The sequence below is a fragment of the Hirundo rustica genome, chromosome 1 (genome assembly GCF_015227805.2).
Source record: "Hirundo rustica isolate bHirRus1 chromosome 1, bHirRus1.pri.v3, whole genome shotgun sequence".
Lineage (NCBI taxonomy): Eukaryota > Metazoa > Chordata > Aves > Passeriformes > Hirundinidae > Hirundo > Hirundo rustica.
This window is the reverse complement of record NC_053450.1, coordinates 3,785,621-3,804,686: the sequence shown is the minus strand read 5'-3', so window position 1 is coordinate 3,804,686 and position 19,066 is coordinate 3,785,621. Positions and strand designations below refer to the sequence as shown.

The 19,066-nt window shown below is 37.5% G+C and overlaps 1 protein-coding gene across 1 annotated transcript in view; it reads right to left on the bottom strand.

The window, feature by feature from the left end:
• Positions 1 to 19,066, bottom strand: part of TRAPPC9 (trafficking protein particle complex subunit 9) — a 319,212-nt gene that overhangs the window by 163,289 nt on the left and 136,857 nt on the right. Inside the window, exon 18 of the mRNA XM_058422961.1 lies at positions 10,822 to 10,964. Within this exon, the coding sequence (XP_058278944.1) occupies positions 10,822 to 10,964 (143 nt within the window). The remainder of the gene's footprint in view (positions 1 to 10,821; positions 10,965 to 19,066) is intronic.

The following is a 19,066-nucleotide window of genomic DNA, read 5'->3' as shown; positions in this document are numbered from 1 at the left end:
TTCAAAATTAGTATTTATACATGGATATAAATATATATGCAAAGAATACACACATTCACATACAGGTTTTATCTCCCACTCCAATTGTAAGAATATCCTTATCCTAACTAAAATAAACTTTTTAAAAATTAGATTAATTTTTGGTTTTTTTTTCTGCTAGAACTAAACAGAACGGAACATCCTAAAGAGAAGCAGTCCCATGACAATTCTGACCTGCACAGTATCAAGCCCCAGAGCATTTATTCACCTGTCTATATTCTCACTTTGCAGCTTTCACATTCACTTCTGTGGGGAAAGCCACAGGCATTTTGCACTTCTTTGAGCCTTCACACAAAATAAAAAATAATTAAAAAAAGAGTTGTATTTATTTTAAGTTACCTTGGTGTATTACCTTTTTAAGACAAAAATTTGCAAGCAAAAATTTTAATTGGCTTTAAGTTCATTTAAAGGAGAAAATCCATTTCCATGGCTTGTCTACATAGCAAAACAAGGTCGCAATTGGAGCACTTAACCTTGAGAAGAACTTCTCTGAGAGGGAGAACTCTCCTCCCTCTGTAAGACAAACACAGGCACTTCTCACAGAAAAACTTCATATTTGTCAGCTACTAGCCTTCAAATCCAAATTCCCCCAGATGAATTTGACAGAAATACACCAACTGCATTCCTGATAATAAAAAAATAGTTGCAAAAGTTCATTCCAATGAACTTTCTAATTATAATTAATATTATTTTATAATGTCCACCAGCCTTATTAATTAGGTTAATATTAATAATAATGTACCAATTTAGTTACTATTTAATACAATTAAGTGTTAATATTTTCAATAATTATTTTATTCTAATTAATATTCTGGAAAATTTTATTCTAATTTACAACCTTTTCTTCATTGTGAGAATAAGCAAAAATAGCAGCATTGGTAATAAAAAATATAATACAAATGAAAATTTATTGGAACCAGGTACCAAAATGCCAAATCCAATCAGACAGCTGCAATAACATTTTATCAATCTATCTGAAACTCAAAACTTCCCAAGAGGCTGCTGAACAACCCAGAAATATCCCCAAAAGGGAAGAAAGAGGAATATTGGTGATGTGAGAGTTGTCAGAGCCATCTTTCAATGTGCACAATCAAACTACAGTTGTGTGTCTGGGGCAACCAAGAATATTTATAGTTATAGCTAGTTATAGTTATATCTACTGCACAGTAGTTTACAACTGAACTGAAATGCCATTCCAAAGGCAATTAAACTCAGAGGCACGAGAGTTTAAGAACTGTTCTACTTTGGAAATAGGTTCTCTGGTCCATAATACAACTCTGTTCTGAAAATCAGAGATGTCCCTTCCAGAGCACACACAGAAGGAAAAGTTTTGCCAACCCTTGGGGTGGGAACACTCCCAGGACAAGCCCAGGAGGTCGAGGTTTAGGTCCCCAGGTGACAATAATGTTACTTACAGCCAGGCACTGCGAGACCAGCAAGCACTGCTGGGGTCAGGACCAAGACTCTTAGCAAAAATAAAAAGCAGAAGTGGGGGTGGAGGCTTTTTTAATATATATTTTAAGAGGTTTCTCTCTTTGTAAAACCCCATGACTACTGAATACAGAGGGGGATGCAGGAAGGCAGCTGAGTGCCTCAAGCAAACATATCAAAACTCAAGAATTCAGAGCAAATAAGGAGATGTGGCTTTTGCTAGAAACTTCTTCCTTAGAACTCACAAGAAAGAAATAACTGGAAGGGCAGTACTTGAGTCAGTTACCAGAAAGGAATGGAAAACAAAAGGGGGAAAAGCTTTTATCAGCTTCTCCCTCATCACTGGGAGAGTGGGATGAGACCTGTGAAGTTTCAGACAACCTCTGCATCTCCAGTAGATTTGTGATGGGCTGGAAGAGCAACTTCCAGTGGAGATTAGTTTTAAAAACTTAAAATGGAAGGAATTTGTTATTTCTGCCATTGCAAACCCAAACAAAAAACCATTCAAGCCTCCTGCAATATCTTCTGGCAGCAGAGCCAAAGTTTTGCAAATAAAATAATTCATGCTACGAAGGAGCTACACAAGCAGCTGCCCTTCAGGACTAAACAACATCACTGATATTAAAAATTCCCAAATATGAATTCTTGAAAATTATTCATCACCATGACATTTATTTCCTCCTCTTCCAACACTACACAAAACAGACAGGTAGGAGAAACCAGGTTTTTTCCTTGTAATTTTACGTTAATTCTCAAGGGAAACATTTTGGTAAAAAAAACCATAAAACTTTAAGTTACAGAATTATTACAGTACCTTGAAAACTTAGAAGAATAAAATATTATTGTGAAAGAACTGAAAGTAACATTAAGACTGTAGAAAAAGGTAGCACTAGATCTTCAGAATAAATACAGGACAGTATCAAAGAGACTATTACAGCAGAGAAAACAAATACAATTAAAGGTTAATTTTTTTGTAGTGGTTTTCTTTATTAAAACAGGAAGCTTCAAAAAGAAGCTGCATCCAAGTAAGGAAACCAAGATAAGCTCTGGAAAATCAGATGTAATGCCAAAAAAAGTTAAAAAATAAAATAAAAATAAATTTAAAATAATAAAAATATAAATAAATAAAAAATAAAATAAAATATAAAAATAAAAATAAAAAATACCCTGAAGCTGTTAAAGAACAATTTGCTAAAGATCTGAGAACTGGCTGGATTTTTTTTTTTCTTTTCTTTTTTTTCTTTAACATTCTGCAATCAGTAAGACTATGTGGAACTCATGATGCTGAGTTATGAAAGTTCCAGGAAAATAAAGAATTAACAAGAAAACCAAATAGTTAATATTAATTTTCCCACCAGCAGAACCTACAGAAGGCCATCATTTGCAAGACAGGAATTAAAGAACTTATTTATTAAAGAACCTATTTATTTATGTCAGTAAAGGAGATTTGAGAGGCAAATCATATTCATGCAAGTGTGATAAAGGGACTCCAGTAAGATTTTGCTGAACTCCTATATTTAAGTGCAGTGAGAAATGTGTCGCTTAAACCAAGCCCTTTACCAGAAAACGTCAAACATCAAATTGTTTTACGGATTTTAAGACAATTGACTAAATCTTAGATCACTAGTGCTGATCTCAACACTATGTACATCAGGTTTTTTAAAAGTCTGCCAGCTTACAAAAAAACCCCTTAAAACACTCAAAATAATAAATGGATCTAAAGTTGATTACATTATGTACCATAATGGCCTACTGACATGTTTGGCAGAGAACACCAGCCATTAGCCACAGATTTCTGCAACTGGGAAAGACTTGCCCACATATACACAACTTATTCTCCCTTTCCCAAATTATCCACCACCATGCAATAGTTTACACTAAATATTTCACTGGTTGGAGAGGGTAGATTTTGAGTCCTCTAAGTTTAGTTAAGTAGGTGTTAGGTACCATTCATCCCAGAAAAGGCAGATAACATTATCCCCACCCCCCACCCCCCCATTTCACCCATTCTGAAGGGTCACCAGTGGCTTCCCATTCTTTTTTAGGGGTCATTTCATTGTTACGAGCTCCTTTTGCAGGTTTAGGTTGAACTCATCCAGAATCAGTCAGTTTTTGTTGGGGTGGGGTGGGTTTGTGGTTCAGGATGGTATCAAACACAGTATGAAACCATCATCAGCTGTGCTGGACTATGCACAGGCAACAGAATACAGAACAAAAGGCTGTGAAAGAGTTTGACTCTTCTTCCCATCGAACGAGAAGGAAGTCAGTCTGGTACCAAAAAATCACAGCACCCAAACATTTTTCCATTTTGATAATCTTCCTGATTTGTTCATGATGCTTGCTTTTGAAAAGCCTTCCATAAATGTCATGTTCAAGGTTTTCTTCTACAAGTGACAGAAAACTGCAGAAGGTGAGAGGTAAAAACTAAAATTGTAGAGGTAAAATGGTAAAGTATTAAAACTGTAGATGTAAAAACTAGAATTAGAAGGAAACATTTTCAGTAGATTAATTTATCATCTGAACATCTCAGAATAACAAATTTAAGTCAATACTGATATCAAGAAACAATTAAGAAATCTTTTTTTAATTGAAAATTGAGTTAATTCAACAGTGTCTTAGAGATTTAGTATATAAATGAATTTCTGTTATCATCTCCTGTAGAATTGAGAACATAGCACAAGCAAAAGTTAGCAGCACAATGAATCATGCTGTATTTTAAAAATCTTACAATGCCAGTTATGGTTCCAAAAACAGTCACAAAACTGGGGCCATGGGAACTTCAGGCAAGTGACAATGACACTGTGATCTAGAAATCTCTTTCAGGAGGATTGTGATTACTTGAAATGACAGCTGAGGATATTCTTCGGTAGCACTGAACACAGAATTAAACCCCAAATGCAGCTGCAATGATGGCTCACTTCAGTGAACAATCTCTTTGCAGTTCTGTCTCCAGCTTAGTTTAAAGTCATTTGAAACAAGAAACTCTCAGGAGGGTTGGCAAGTTTTCTGCATCCTGACTCATCTCACTTTCTCATCAACTGAAATCATGGAGTATTTTCATATCCACGATTTTTTTTTTTCCTTCTCTTTTGCTTTCTTTGAACAACCATTGCTACACAAAATGGACAAAGACAGTGAAGAGAAGGTTTGGCTCAGGTGATATTGGTGTGACAGATACAACCCTGCCCACCAAAATCTATTGACCAACACAAAGATCAGCACAGCAGAACAACCATCTACACCACGTTTGTTGATGCTGTTGTGTCTTCAGTGGGGTCTTTTTAAATTTAATTTTTAATAGATTAACTAAAAATTAAGTTTTCAGGACAAAGTTCAGGTGGTTAAGTCAGTTTCTCCGCCTTACTGGCAAAAGGTCGTTTCACATATTCCAAGAAGCGTCCTCATCTGACTTCTTCCAGTTGTAAACCTTTTCACTTATGCTAAATATTCCCAGCACATCTATAAATATTTTCAGATTTATGCTCTCACATTTTCCTGTGTCAAACCATACATATTTAACATCTGGATATCAAAAATCAATTCTCTCAATCTCCAAGCTACTTTCTGCTGCTCTTTCACGAACCCACTGTAACGTTACACCATTAGCAGAAGTTAAATACCTCTGATTACCGAGATAATTTAACTATTGTATGTAACCTCCCACGTGTCATGAGTTAACACTCAGTAGAATCTATATTGAGCTCAATAGTGTAGAAATAAGGAATATATTTTAGAATGACATCCAATCCTGAGAACATTAATATAAATCCATTGCTTGACAGATTTTCCTAAGGATTTGTCAGTTTAATTGCACCAAATGGGGGCTTTATTTGCTTTATTTAGTTGAATTTGCCTGGTTACCCATTTGACTGACTTTTATTATTACTTTTCATTAACAAAACAATGAACCTAATGCTAATTGTTTTCTCCATGTAGAAACATCAGATCAATTTAAACAGGTCATATCTTAGTCCTCATCCAAACTAAACATGTTGCTCTTCAAGCACCCAGACAAGAGAGGTTTTCCTCCACCTTTCAAAGCTCTATGACATTTTGAACACCAAAATACTAAGAAAGAGAAGACTATAAGCAGCTTACTATCTCTAATGAGTGATTCTCATTCTGAATGTAGCAAATGTGAACACTTAATTTAAAAATCTGGCTATATGAAATCAACACGGGTTGCAGAAACTGCTATGCAACTTTTTATCATACAGAAAAAAAAAAAAAAAAAAAAAATCTGTTAGAGCACAGCTGAAGGAACAGTGCTGTTTACTCTTTCCCTTGTATAATTTGTAAATATACAATAATCAGGTTTCTGATCCAAATCTGTTGTGTTGCAATTTATTGTAGTGAAAATAGGGGCAACCTTGGAAACTGCAATGGAAATTATAAAAATTATGTCTGATTTCATTAAGCCTCAAAGTTCTAGCCACCTCCTGAGAACCCTCACCACAGCCAAGATTTCTGTGTCTCCAAACCCTCAGTGAAACCAAACTGGAAAAACTGCATCCTAACTTTATATACAGACCATGAGAAGTCTCAGCCTGGGGAGCTGACTGCAGACTCTGCTATGAACTGATGCCTTCTGGACAAAACCAAGTAATTTCATTTAAGGATATATATTAATGATACAAAGAAAAATTACCTTGAGTGTATAGTTAAATTCAAAGTGCCAGTTCAATTAACAGTGTCAGACCTGCTACCATTCCCTTTTTTCCCCTCTGATTTAAATACAAGAACAGAGTCTAAGGCTCAGCACTTGCAAGAAGAGATCTGTAGTTGATGTCTCAGCAGCTGTATGGTGGTTTTAAGACAGAAAGGAAAGTATTCTGCCCCACAAAAAAAATTAGAGATTATAAAATTACCTTATTATCTTGAATTTGTAGAATTTACAGGTAAGAATATTACTACATATCTTGATTTCAAACTTTGCTTAAAAGTGAAGGCACCATCCCTGAGGACTGACTTCATCTACGAATTCAGACTGTCTCAGCACATTTGTAGTAAGCAAGATCAACATTTTCTGGCCTTGTAGGCTCTTATTTAAGACACTTTTGTACTGATGGCACAGTGGCCAGGGACACAAGGAGACCAGCAGGCCCCTCACAGCATGCAGAGCATGTTACTTGAATTCTTGTCAGATCTGCAGTATTTTTTATGGCATTTTTTCATGCTCTTTTATAAAGGCAATAAGGAAGGACATCCAGTGCCCATGAAAACTGGCAGATAACACATCTGAGAGAAACAACAGGTATAAAGAAGATGGTTCAAGAAAACCTAGATAAGTTTCAACAGCAGACTTGTTTGGAGGTAACAGGACATGAAAATGAGAAGGAGAATCACACAAAACTATCAAGTGAATGCCTCCTTATACTGAACCATTTGCAATCCATCTCCAGTGGCAGTCTAGGATCAGATCCTGGCAGGATCCCCACTGGCAGTCTGGAGCTACACTGCTTGGAGGCCTGGAAGCACAGCTGGATCCATTATTTACCCATTTTGGGGCTAAGCCCTGGTGTGGGATCAATTAACTTTATAAGGCCAATTACAGAAGACAATTAGTACAATTTTACTATAGAGATGCATCTGCATTTTATGGTGAATAACTGGTTAAATAAGTAGATCCCCTAAAGCCCTTCAAGATTTCATTGAGCTGCACAGAGCTCAATGGACAGAGTGGGAGAACTTTCAACATGAATTCCTTATCTCTTACACCCCATTCCAGGGCTGCTTCAGACTCCTGAATTCTTGATGATGCCTCCTGGGACAATCCTCTCCCAGCACACATGAACAAGCAGAGCCAAGGAACACGGGGAACAGAATCAGAGGGAATATTTCCCAGCACAAGGCTGCTCTGCCAGCCCCTGTGGATACAGGCACCTGAGGGAGCACTGGGTGACACCCAGGGAAGGACCTGGGAGCAGAGGAGAGCCTTCACTGACAGCACATCCTCTGTCCCAACAGGAGAGCTGAGATCTGAACCAGAATCAGGTGTGGGGAGAGCAGAGATCTGAACCAGAATCAGGTGTGGGGAGAGCAGAGGTCTGAACCAGAATCAGGCAGCAGATCAGGCACTGCAGCAAGGGCTGTATCCAACCAATCTCAACATCCCCTTGACCAGCACAAAGGTTAAAAGGCTCTGTTATCATGATTAAACTTAATTGAAGATATATTTGAGGTGTGGTTAATGAAGCTTCTCTCCATGAGGCAGGAGCTTGTGCATGAATGGAAGATACGATTTTGCTTAGATATTTAAGAAAACAAAACCCAAGCCCAAATCCCCAGTTGTTTCAATATTTCCCATGCATTTCTGCTCAAGCAGCTAAATAGAAGAAATACCAATTAAGTTTGGAAGACTTTTACATAAACCATAATCTTTATGTTACAATGAGGGGTGAAGTGTTTTCATTAACATTTTTCCTGAGGTTTTTTCACTAAAGGCCTAAGGGAAGAATCAATGCTCAAAGTTTTTTTTGTTTGCTTTGACTTCTTAAGCCCAGGGGTTAGTAAGCTAATGTTTCTTACTTTTGTGGAGGCGAAAATGAAAAATAAAAGCAATAAAATGAAAAAGGAAAAAAATTAATCCAGATAATGAAACCAAGATAATGAATTTCCATTCTGAAATGACAGCTAAGGAGGTAAATTATAAAATACAATTTCTTTTAATGACTAAACAAAAATAGCTCAGCACCTCAGATAGTACTTAAGCAGTGAAGTCTCAGTTGTAAAGCAAAAGGAAATCAGATTTGAGTTTTTACCAGAGCAAGTAAAAAACCCCCAAACTCATAATTCGCTGGCCTTGTGTCTCAGATGTTGGCAGAGATGATCAACAGTAAAAAACCAAACTTTTTTTCCCCTAATGATGGGCAGTTATCCTTAGCAGATTGGGATACACATTTCTGCCATTTTTTACTCTAAATTACAATATCAAATGCCACGACTTCTCCTTCTGATGAAGAACTTGCACAGGGATGCACAAGAGGAAAGGAACAGTGTTGCAGATCACTAAAGCCAATAACATGGAACAAGCAGTAAGAGATAAGAATACCAAAATGCCTTCATGACTTAGCAAATATATACCTAAAGTAACAAAAAAGAAAAAAAAAATAAAAAAGCTTTTTGACAGGTCTGGCAAGAAAACATTTCTGGGAGAAATATAAATATTACAGTCTTTTTCTCCAACTCAGTAAAGCTTTTAGTCACCCTCAAAAGCAGCCACATCTTTACATCTCCAATCAGCAAACCACTGAAAGTTTCCATTGACCTAACTGCTGATCAGTGTGGTGAACAGGCAAAGGATGAAGCAAACACACACAACGTGAGCTGAAGCACTGAACTGGAGCCACTAAATATAGCACCAGCTGCCATACAACGTGGGAAACTGTGCCCTGCTAACACAGAAACTCTGCCTTTGAATTAGCACCTCCATCTATTTGTAAAGGTTTCAGGATTAAATGCTTGCCCCACACCATGAACTCCAAAGAGCAGATTAATAAGGCAGGGGTGGGATAAGCTTGGCCTACACAAAACACAGCTGAGGAAGCCAAGCACAAAAAGCCAACATCCCAACGAGGGAGAGTCAAATAAAAGCACTGGAAGCTTTTATGGAAGGTTTGCAGCTTCACCCCCAGTCCACCCTGCAACTATAAGGAATTGCAGTGAACCACAGAGCAATCTGTCCATTAAAAATACACATTTTGAGAGTATGGAGAGCTTTTTTGACACAGAATGGAGAGGACTATGCATTCAAATAATAAATGAAATCTGGTTATTTTAACCTGTATAATGAGTCTTCTTGAAAACTATTTTTAGCTGATGCTGTGGTACTTCCAGGCTGTTCAAGAGAGATCACTTATTCAATATCGAAAACCTTACAAACGCTGAAGAATGTGCCATTGCAAGGATGAAACTGATCATTAAAAGGGGCCCAGAATTTTGCAAACAGTTGTTTCAGATCCCAAGTTCTGACTTTGCCAAGCAGCATTAAATTTGCTTTACTAGAGCAACTCCTAAAATAATAAAACCATGTTATGTTACGTTACACTTTCAAGCAGCAAAATGCTCAAGAAACTTGCTTACTAATAGAGCCATATGGTTTTATAAAAGCTGGACACAAATGACTCACTAAAAGTAATCTCGTTCATCTCATTTTTGAACATTTTCCTAAAAAAACTATTGCAGCTTTTCAGTATCTTTGTCTAACCTAAAATTCCCTTGCTATCTGTAAAGGTCATTATTTGCTGTATCACCTGTGGGGAAGAACAGAATACCCCTCCCTCTTGGCAGTGTCATGATTAAAAACTCCACTCCCTTGTCAGTCATCTTCCCTTCAGCAGGAACAGAAGTTGCTTTAAACATATGTTATAGCAAAAATCCCATCTTATCACTCTTCTTGCTCCAGACTCTCTAACTTTTCTTCATGTTCAAGCCTAAAACTTTCCTTCATGCTTTAATTCTTCTGCTCACAGCCCTGTTTTTCAGGCTATGTTGCTGCCACAGGCTGTCCATCTATCCTTGAACATTTCTGCCACAGCATGGTACTGGTGACTCAATGCTTTCCTTTGAAAGTTAAATATTCACCTAGTATCTCCTAGACTGGAATTTCCTTCTTGCCCATCTTTAAATTTCTGAAGTCTGTCATGAAAGGGTCCCAGGCCCAGTAAGAATCTCTCGGATCAATTAAGTTTCCTCTCAACTATTATTATCAGTGTTGCATACATAATTGCACTGAAATAATCTCAGAATTTAATCAAACCAAATTCTTGCTCCCACTGTGCATAGAGGGTTTTTTACAATAATCCTGCTAATTATTAAAACTGAGTGCATTCAGCGGCTGATAAATTTTATTCAAACAGATTTTCATGACCACAGCATTTGAACACCACCAAGTGCTGCCTTGACTTTTAATATTCACTATGACACGTGAAACTACTCTGTGGTTTAGAAGAGGAAACAAACACAAAAGGAGAGTCTGGTCACAATTTATTCCTCACATCATTCGCATGTGCATTTTCAGTAAGATTCTGTTATAAAAACACCAAACTCTGCACAACACACCCCAACTGCTAAGAGATACAGAAAAAAGTCATCAAATTGTACAATAAACATGAGATATCCTGTCCCAGCTAAAATACATCATCATGAGAAAGCACCTGAACCTCAGGAGCTGTTGAATGCACATTAATTGCTTCACTGAACTGCTAAATGAGCAATTTTGAAAATTTCTCCACATAATTCTTTACCTCCGTGTTGCTGATGATATTAAAAATGTTTCCAATATTGTCTTTAGGTTATATTCGATAGAACAGAGACAGTGAGTGAGGTTTCAAGAGTCAGGACAAGGCTCACCTTGTTGCTGGCAGGGTGCTGATGCGAGTGAAGAAAACAGAGGGTTCCACCTCCACGTGGAGGCCTAGGGCAAGGTTCCTGTAATATCCTTCAGCGTGTCCTGGTCCACCAGAGTACTTGAAATTCAAAATGGCTTCCAGTGTCTAGAGGAATAAAAGTCAATTTCTTGTTAGCTGTTTTTCACTACTGTGCATTTCACAAGTTTAATTAAATTAGGCCATAGAAGTGATTTGCAAATTTGCTTTCCTAACCCACCCGTTCTGTTATCTCAGGAAAAAAGGCAACCTAACAAATAACTGCAGCTTAGGCAAACAATTGCCTAATCCTTTTGAAAACTAAAGAGTGCAGCACAAAGTCAGCGGGACTTCCCTTTACATAATTCCTCTCCATATCACCATCGAAATATCTGTATCAACATTGAAAAAAAAAATTGAAAGTGTTGCTTAAAAGAGTTAGGTTTTATTAAATGCTACACTCTTTCATACTCTTGAAAAATATTCACCACTTTACTATCTGCAAAATCAAATGGAAAAGCTTCAAAGTTTGGGGGCAGATAAAGATTATAGAAAGCTAAAAGAATCTGGTCTCTCAACAAGTCACTGCAAACCTACTCTCATGTCCAAGAACTGACAGATTGGAGCAACACCTAATTGCATGCACCTTGTCTTTGTGTTCATTTTATAGGAAATGGCTGGCTAGTAAATATTAAAAATTAGGATGATTCTCTAGCATGAGCCTTATGCACTCATTGCTCTCAGCAGCACTGAGACTTTACTTCCGTGAGGAAATTTGGGGCTTTGTGTATTTCCCCTCGATGAACAGCACAGTCCCCATGTCATCATCAGTGTTCAAGCTCAGAACAACCCTTTGATTGATCCAAAGAGATTATTCACCACCTCCTCTTTCATTACGTCCCTGAAATATGATTTGCTGGAAGCAAGGTGAGTATTTGGGAAATGTCACTGGATTTTTTTTTTTCTCAGTTTTTATTCTGGTCCTCAGGCAACTGCTACTGCCCCATCTCAGAGCAAGGACAGAGGCAGTGCCAGCCCTCCACTCTAAGGTGGGCATCACATTTTCTGCTGAAGCCTGTATCTGGAAGGACAGACACTTCTTAAAAGGCTTCAGCAACAACACCCATTTCCCCTTTGTTTGGCTTTTAGCTCATTCTTTATTTAAAAACAGGCAAAAAATGCCAAAGCTCAAGTCAACAATTTATCCAGGAAAGCAAATCTATTTATCAGACACCATCAAGCCTCAGATAGGTAAAAGCACTCTGTCTTTCAACTGAAGATGTACAAAAAAAAATTATGAGACTTGTTTTTTTTTTTTCCATGAGCTCTAAGGAACAATCTAAGTATTTTCCAACTTATAAAAAAAACATTTCTGTTTGATACCATTCTGTTTATGAGTCTGGCTGAAGGAAAAGAAACCAAGATAGAATAATTTTCTTAACCAGAATCCAGTGATTTAAAGAATACCAAAATCAAGTGTTTAATGTTCTGCTGCATGTATGCACTTAACTGTTCTGCCCATTTCCAACTCACTTTTAAGTGGACTAATTTTAATTCTTAATGCAGTTTCATTAAAATTCATGAGAGTCACCTTACAATACAAATAAAACCCTGCACTGGGCACTCTGGACATACCCATCTACTCTGTTTATGTCAATTCCTAATTTGTAGTTAATGAACTCAAGTTTATGTTATGTCAGTAGAGCTAATCAATATTAAGCACAAAAATAAAAAAAAAACACAAACCCATTCAAAACATACTTCATCCTAATTAACCAACTGGACCATTTCATAAAAATCAGAGCCAGGCTCTGTAAGTACAGGCATCTGACACTGCTTACATTGTAATGGGAGAACGGACTTCAATTTCAATTAGGGCATGGTGAAAACTCTGCTTGCTCTGTATGATTGCTGTAATGCTCACAGGCTCCTGCCAGGAAAAGCTCCATGGTTCACTCTACACAGGACCACGGCAAAAAGCTGCTTTAGCAGGCCCAGTCCCATGTCATTACAGGTAAACATGTAACAGATTTCAGCTTGAAAGGTCACAGAGCGTCACGATTCTGGATTCAAACTCCATTCCATCCTAGACCAAGTGAAAATCCTCCAGGAAAAAAGCTTAAAATACAACCATTATGTGCCACTGATGAGAAGGAGAGTTTAAGAGCACCATCATAATCTTGGCCCTTGTTGCAGTGAGGAATTTGTGGGAGAAATCCTGCTGCTGATGCTGTGTCTCCTGAAATCCCTCTGGCAAGAACAGGGAAAAGGAAACCCAACCATCTTCTATTAATCCAGACAGCAGCAGGACATCCCTTCTCACCCAAAATGTAAGATCTAACTGGGCACATTAAACACTGAGGAGACAAGAGATTCTGAGAACTACAGAACATCCAAACCTCCGTTCTTTCTCTGGTCGTGATGATTTACAGGAGTCTATGAATGTGCATGTGCACAGAAGGAAAAAAGATCAGTCAGACTTCACATCGGGTCTGTAGATGGATGTGCAGGTGAGGAGCATGACTGAAGGAAATATTTTTTTTTCAGGAGCCTTCAGGTGGTTAGATAAAGGTTTATTGCTTAGGATTTATGTCATATTAACAGAAAAAAAATATTTTAAAAAACCCCACAACAACAACAAAATCTAATCTCTCTTAAAACCTCAGAAATTACTTCAGCAATAACATGAAAGATTGATTTTCAATCTCTGTGATAGAAGAAAAGAAATCCTACACTTTCATAAACCTACAAATTTAAAATAATTTACTACTCTCTCCCACAGCACCTGTGGAGAACGGCCCAAATGCTATAGCCCCCAATTTAAATGAAGTTGTATCCTGACTCCTTGTCAAACCAACAGCAATCACAGCCTGAGATGTAGAGTCTCTTCATCCCTACAAATCCCAATAGCAACTCTTACATTTCTCCAAATTGCATCACAGCAGACTGAAAATGAGATGGCAGGGTGTCCCTGTGAACATTATTCTGTCTATAGATGATCCATAAAAACAAAAGGAAGGAAGGGGGGAGTACACCAGGCTCTCAAGGCAGGCAAGAAAAGAAGCCTGTTGATAACTGTTAAACACATCTGAAATTCAGAAACCTGTGAACTTTGGGGGAATCCTTGTTTTTAAGGCAGAGCTCCATTCTAGAAACCCAACAGTAAATATTTACTACAATGGCTTTTGCTTGATAATTTTTTTATAGTTTCATTGGTCCCTCCTTATATTGATGAAGAAAAGGAAACAAAAGTGTTTCTGCATCTAAGTTCCAAATGAGAGACTCTTAACCAGCAGCACCCACTGTCAATGACACCTACCAGAAATATTCTGCAGATAAACTATCAAAAATTGCTGGTTTGGTTTTTCATGCATTTTGCCCTCAAAGTATTTTCAGCACAGAGCTGGCATCAGTTTGTTCTCTAATAATAAAATGTAAAGCTAAGTTAGAAAGGAACTGAGGTTTGGTGACACAAATGAAAAGCAAACAATTGGGCACTAAAGTTTCCTCACTCACTGGCAAGAGTCAGCACCCAGCTGCCAACACCTCAGTGGTGATTCTGAGCAGCAACACCTGTAACACCGATTTTAAAATGCCAATTCATTTGCAATCCACAGCTCAGAGCAAGTATTTCTACTGAACTACTATCACAGTACTTCCTATGCAGAAGCAGAGAGTCAAATCTAAAGAGAATTTCCATCTAATTCACCAGATTATTGCTGCTCATGCAGAAGCTGGAACGTTACTGAGAACAGAAAACGCCAAAACACACAATGATAAAAGAAACAGAGAAATGAATGAGGGAAAAGCTGTGTGAAGGGCACTTCTTGTGCTGGCAAGTAAAATATGGTGCTCAGTCCTTCTCTCTCTCTGCTCATTCTCTGAGGGATGGTTGACTGAATACCAGACTCAAGAAAATTTGCACTCCAAAAAAGTGCTCAATGTTCTGTGTGGCAAATAACACTATTTTAGCTCAAGAATTTGTCTTAGACCAAGAGCGTGTTAAGGAACTATAAATCAAAGATATAAGGGCCCACCTGCAGAGATGTAATCATTATATGCTCTATGTAAAGAAAAATAAAACTTCCATAGAAGAACACAAAGCATCAGTTTAATTTAATATTAGCAATTCTCATAAGCAGACCTTCTTTTAAGAAAAAATCCTTCAATATATAAAAAGCATTTAAAATGTCATTTTCTTTAAAAAAAAGACTTAAAAAGCAAGATGTAAAAAAGCTTTTAAAACTGTTGAACAGCAAAATTAGAAATAATCAGCAAAGAAACCACCAACAGTGAGAATTACACACAGTGCATGAATTAGTAGTCAGGAAACTCAAATTTATAGTAATGTATTGTAAACGAGTAAACAATAAAATGTTCATTTCCTCATTTCTGATGAAAATAACATTTATACATCTTAATTTGGGATTTTGTAAAATTTACCAGCTTGGAAACAGTTCAGGTCAGAAGCTCCTGGGTAGAATTCCTACATCACTTATTTTGCTTGGTCAATTTCTTTTGTTATTCTTTGCTTCTTTATCTCTAAACAATTTTACTGGCAATAATTGACTTTATCCCTGTGTGTATCCTGTTACTGGAAGAACCAGAAGATTCTGTTGTTATATTTTTTTTTTCTTGTAGTATCCCATCACCCCACATCCTTCTCTTTGTGTTTAAGAGAGCCAAGCAAGATTTTGTCCTCAATTTTTTTCCAAACTGCAAGATGACTTTTGAAATATTATTTGTGCTTCCCATAGATAAATTAATAAATCATAATTTGTGAGCAAGGCTCACATACACTGTGTTTGCAGGTCTTTTCTAAACTCCCTTAGTACAGTAAAAATGACACTAGGTAGATCTCAGCACTTAATAGAAGATAAAATGTCGGTGCTACAGGCAGTTTGCTCCCGAGGAACTGCAGATGCTGGCTGCAATGACTAAAGAAATGCCAGAAGACCAGACTCAAAAATAGACAAATTCAGAACATCATATTTCCATTTTAGCTTCTGAATGGCTTCTAGAACACAATTCTCATTAATGAACATAATTTCTTATGAGATTAGGGCTTGAAATTAAAAAAAAATATATATATATTCTAGGTGTGTAACCTTTAAATACACTTTCCTTTGGAAAAAAAATACAGATTACTTGCCCAACTGTAAACATGATTTATTCCCAAATCCTTATCTGGTTCTCACCCAAATTCCCATTAGCAGCACTGGTTCCACACATTCCTGAGCATTCAGCCATTTTTTCTGACTTTAGCCCCTTTTCTCACCTGTTGCCTTGTGTTTCTTGGTTTGGGTGTGGGATTTTTTCCCTTAAACTTACTATGAACCCCAATTTTGTTAAGTTCTCTCTGCCTCCCTCCCTCATTCATCTTCTCCTCTGACTATTCCACTCCCATACTCAACTCTAACCAACAATCAGTAAAATCCTCATCAGCAAAAAAAAAAAAAAAAAAAAAATTGCTACTTCATCAGTTCCAGCTCACAGAAGGCACCAGAGCACCTGTCTCAACAAAATGAATTTCTCCATTTCTTCTGCTGAGGGGAATGCTTAAAATCTTTAAACAGCTTTGTGTAAATAAATCATGGATAAGGAATTTCAGCTGCCTAGCTGTAACTAATTAAATGATCTGGCAGTAACAAGGAAAGAGTGATTTTCTCCAATTAACCACATTCTTTTCAAGGGCAGCAGGTGACCCTGACAATGCTTAAGCTCCTGACAACAGCAGAGATGGCCCCAAAAATGTGCAGTACTGGATCAACCTCAGAAATGTCCAGCCCTGCAAGCTTTTAATCCAAGCACGTGGGATATGCTGCTCCAGCTACACATTTCAGGCACAAACACAGGGCATGGAACACAGCTGAATATTTATTTTTAAGGAAAAGGCCAAAAAGTAAGCACGGGGAAAGAAATTGAGACGCCTAAATAGCTGAAATCAAGGAAGATGAAACTCAGATACATCAAGCTTCCACTTTGTAGCGATTTGTGAACACAAGGACTGTGTCTGTGTTTAGCACCGAGCTCAAAAACCCAGTGCTGGCATTTGGAAATGCACACAGCTCTGCCTATGCATACATCTGGCTATCAAAACTAATACAGACTAGCACTTTCTTGAGCTTTATTTACAATGGTCTAACAAAAGAATACCTGTCTTTTTTGATTCTTCCTCTCATCACTGAGTCTATAGCCCATGGTTCCACATGGTAACCTGACAAAGAATAAAGTCTGTATAAAAAAAGAGGCTTAAAGGATGATTTTGTGTGAAAAGAATGAGACTTAACAGCAATGTTGGGAGAAGCAAGTGGTCCATGGGCTGAATATCCTCCTGCTCACTTGTTTTCAGGAGGATAAAAGGGAAAACAAACAAACAAACAAACAAACAACAAAAGCCCCCACCACACTCCCACACTGCTAAAGAGGAAAAGAGGATAAACTTCTGGCTACCTCCAAATTCTGTAATTCTCTCTGGGAGGACAAAAATCTCCAATCAAATATGAAAAAAATCTTCCTGTTAAATGGCAGTAGCATCGTGTCTTTATTCACCCCCAAGGAAAGAACAGCACTGCTGGAATCTCTGGTTTTTAGTTTGGCACAGCTCTTTAGTGTGGAGTCTCTGGACCCAACTCTCGCGGCTGAACTCAGTCCTGAAGGACTTGGATCTTGATACCCTCAAAGTTTCTTCCATGCAGGAATTCACATCATTCCTTCACACCCAGACCTTCCTCCACTTGAAATGCTGGTATTGAAAGGACATTTGGGAGAAAAAGTGGAGCTTAGCAGTTGTCATGAGGAGAGCATCAAGACTTTACACCTCAGAAGGTGAGTATTCAAGGTTGAGTATTATTTCAAAATTGAAATCAAATTGTTTCTCTATAATGTTTTTAGTGTCTGGCACAATCTTAGGCTGCCCAAGAAAGGTACATGTTAAGAAATGAAGATTAGAATTTGAATGAGCCAAAAAATATTTATTAAGTTCTCTGCTTGTAGAAAACACTACCTCATTATTATTTTTTTTTAAATTATATAATAAATTGAATTTTTACATTAAATAACTAGTGGGATAAGTGCACAGTGATATCATGGAATCATAGATTCACTAAGGTTGGAAAAGACTTCCAAGATCATCAAGTCCAACCACGGACTTAAGATTGGCAGGAAGAGATCCATTTGCTTTACAGAAAGAGATTTATCCATTGCACTCTCACTGGACAGTATCAGTCTCTTCACGCATGGCTAACCTGTCTGATTTTCTGATACACAAAATCCTTTAGAGTTTTGCATTTTCACAGACTGTCTTTTTTTTTTTTTCCTTTTTTTTTTTCTTTTCTTTTTTTTTTTTTTTTTTAACATAAATCCTATGTTTTTAAAGAGAAATTATGCACCCAAGAAACGGCAGGAAGCATTTATATTTTTCTTTGCATGTCAACCCTGAGGCAAATCTGAATCCACTGGAATACTTCATTGATCAAGGTAGAATTCCTAATTTTCCCCAAGTAAGAAAAGGAGACTCTCCCTGTAGATATTGTTCCTTAGAGCACCAAACAGTGCAGTGATACCAGGAGCCCTGATACATGCATTATAAAAAGGATATGCATATGTAATGATCTTGTAGTGCATATGTAGTCATCCTCATGGACCCAACTGCAGCACACACTCTCCATGCTAATTTTTCTCTTCTGTACTCCATTAAAAATATACTTGGCAACTACAGAAGCCAGGAAAAATTTCTTAACAACTGATTAAGCAATGAAATAAATTGTGCCTCTGCAGCAAGTCAGACCTTTACATGTACAAACACAAACAAAGCCCACACTGTCACTCCTGTTAAGCTTCTCTATCAGTCTAAAACACAATTAAATGTGATTTTTAGCACCTGTGTTAACCAGGTGACTTTACACACCCTGTTTAGTGAACAAGATGCCTGCTATGCAGGGCTCTGGCGCAGGGTCACTCAAGTGCCCTGAGTGCTTTCAGGACTTTCAGCAGCAATTCCTGCAGCACACCAGAGTTTATGGAGCTCATCCATCCACATTTCTGTCTCGTTAAACCCCTGAACAATGAAAATGCTGCATCTCTTAGTAAAAATAGCACAATGGCAATGACAAGTAGCTGAAGCTAAATATAGCTCCAGCAGGCATATGCTGGGAATTAAATAGTACATTTTACCCCTCCCAAATCCTAAATCAGTAAGCTTCAACAAGGAATCTCTAGTGAATACACAC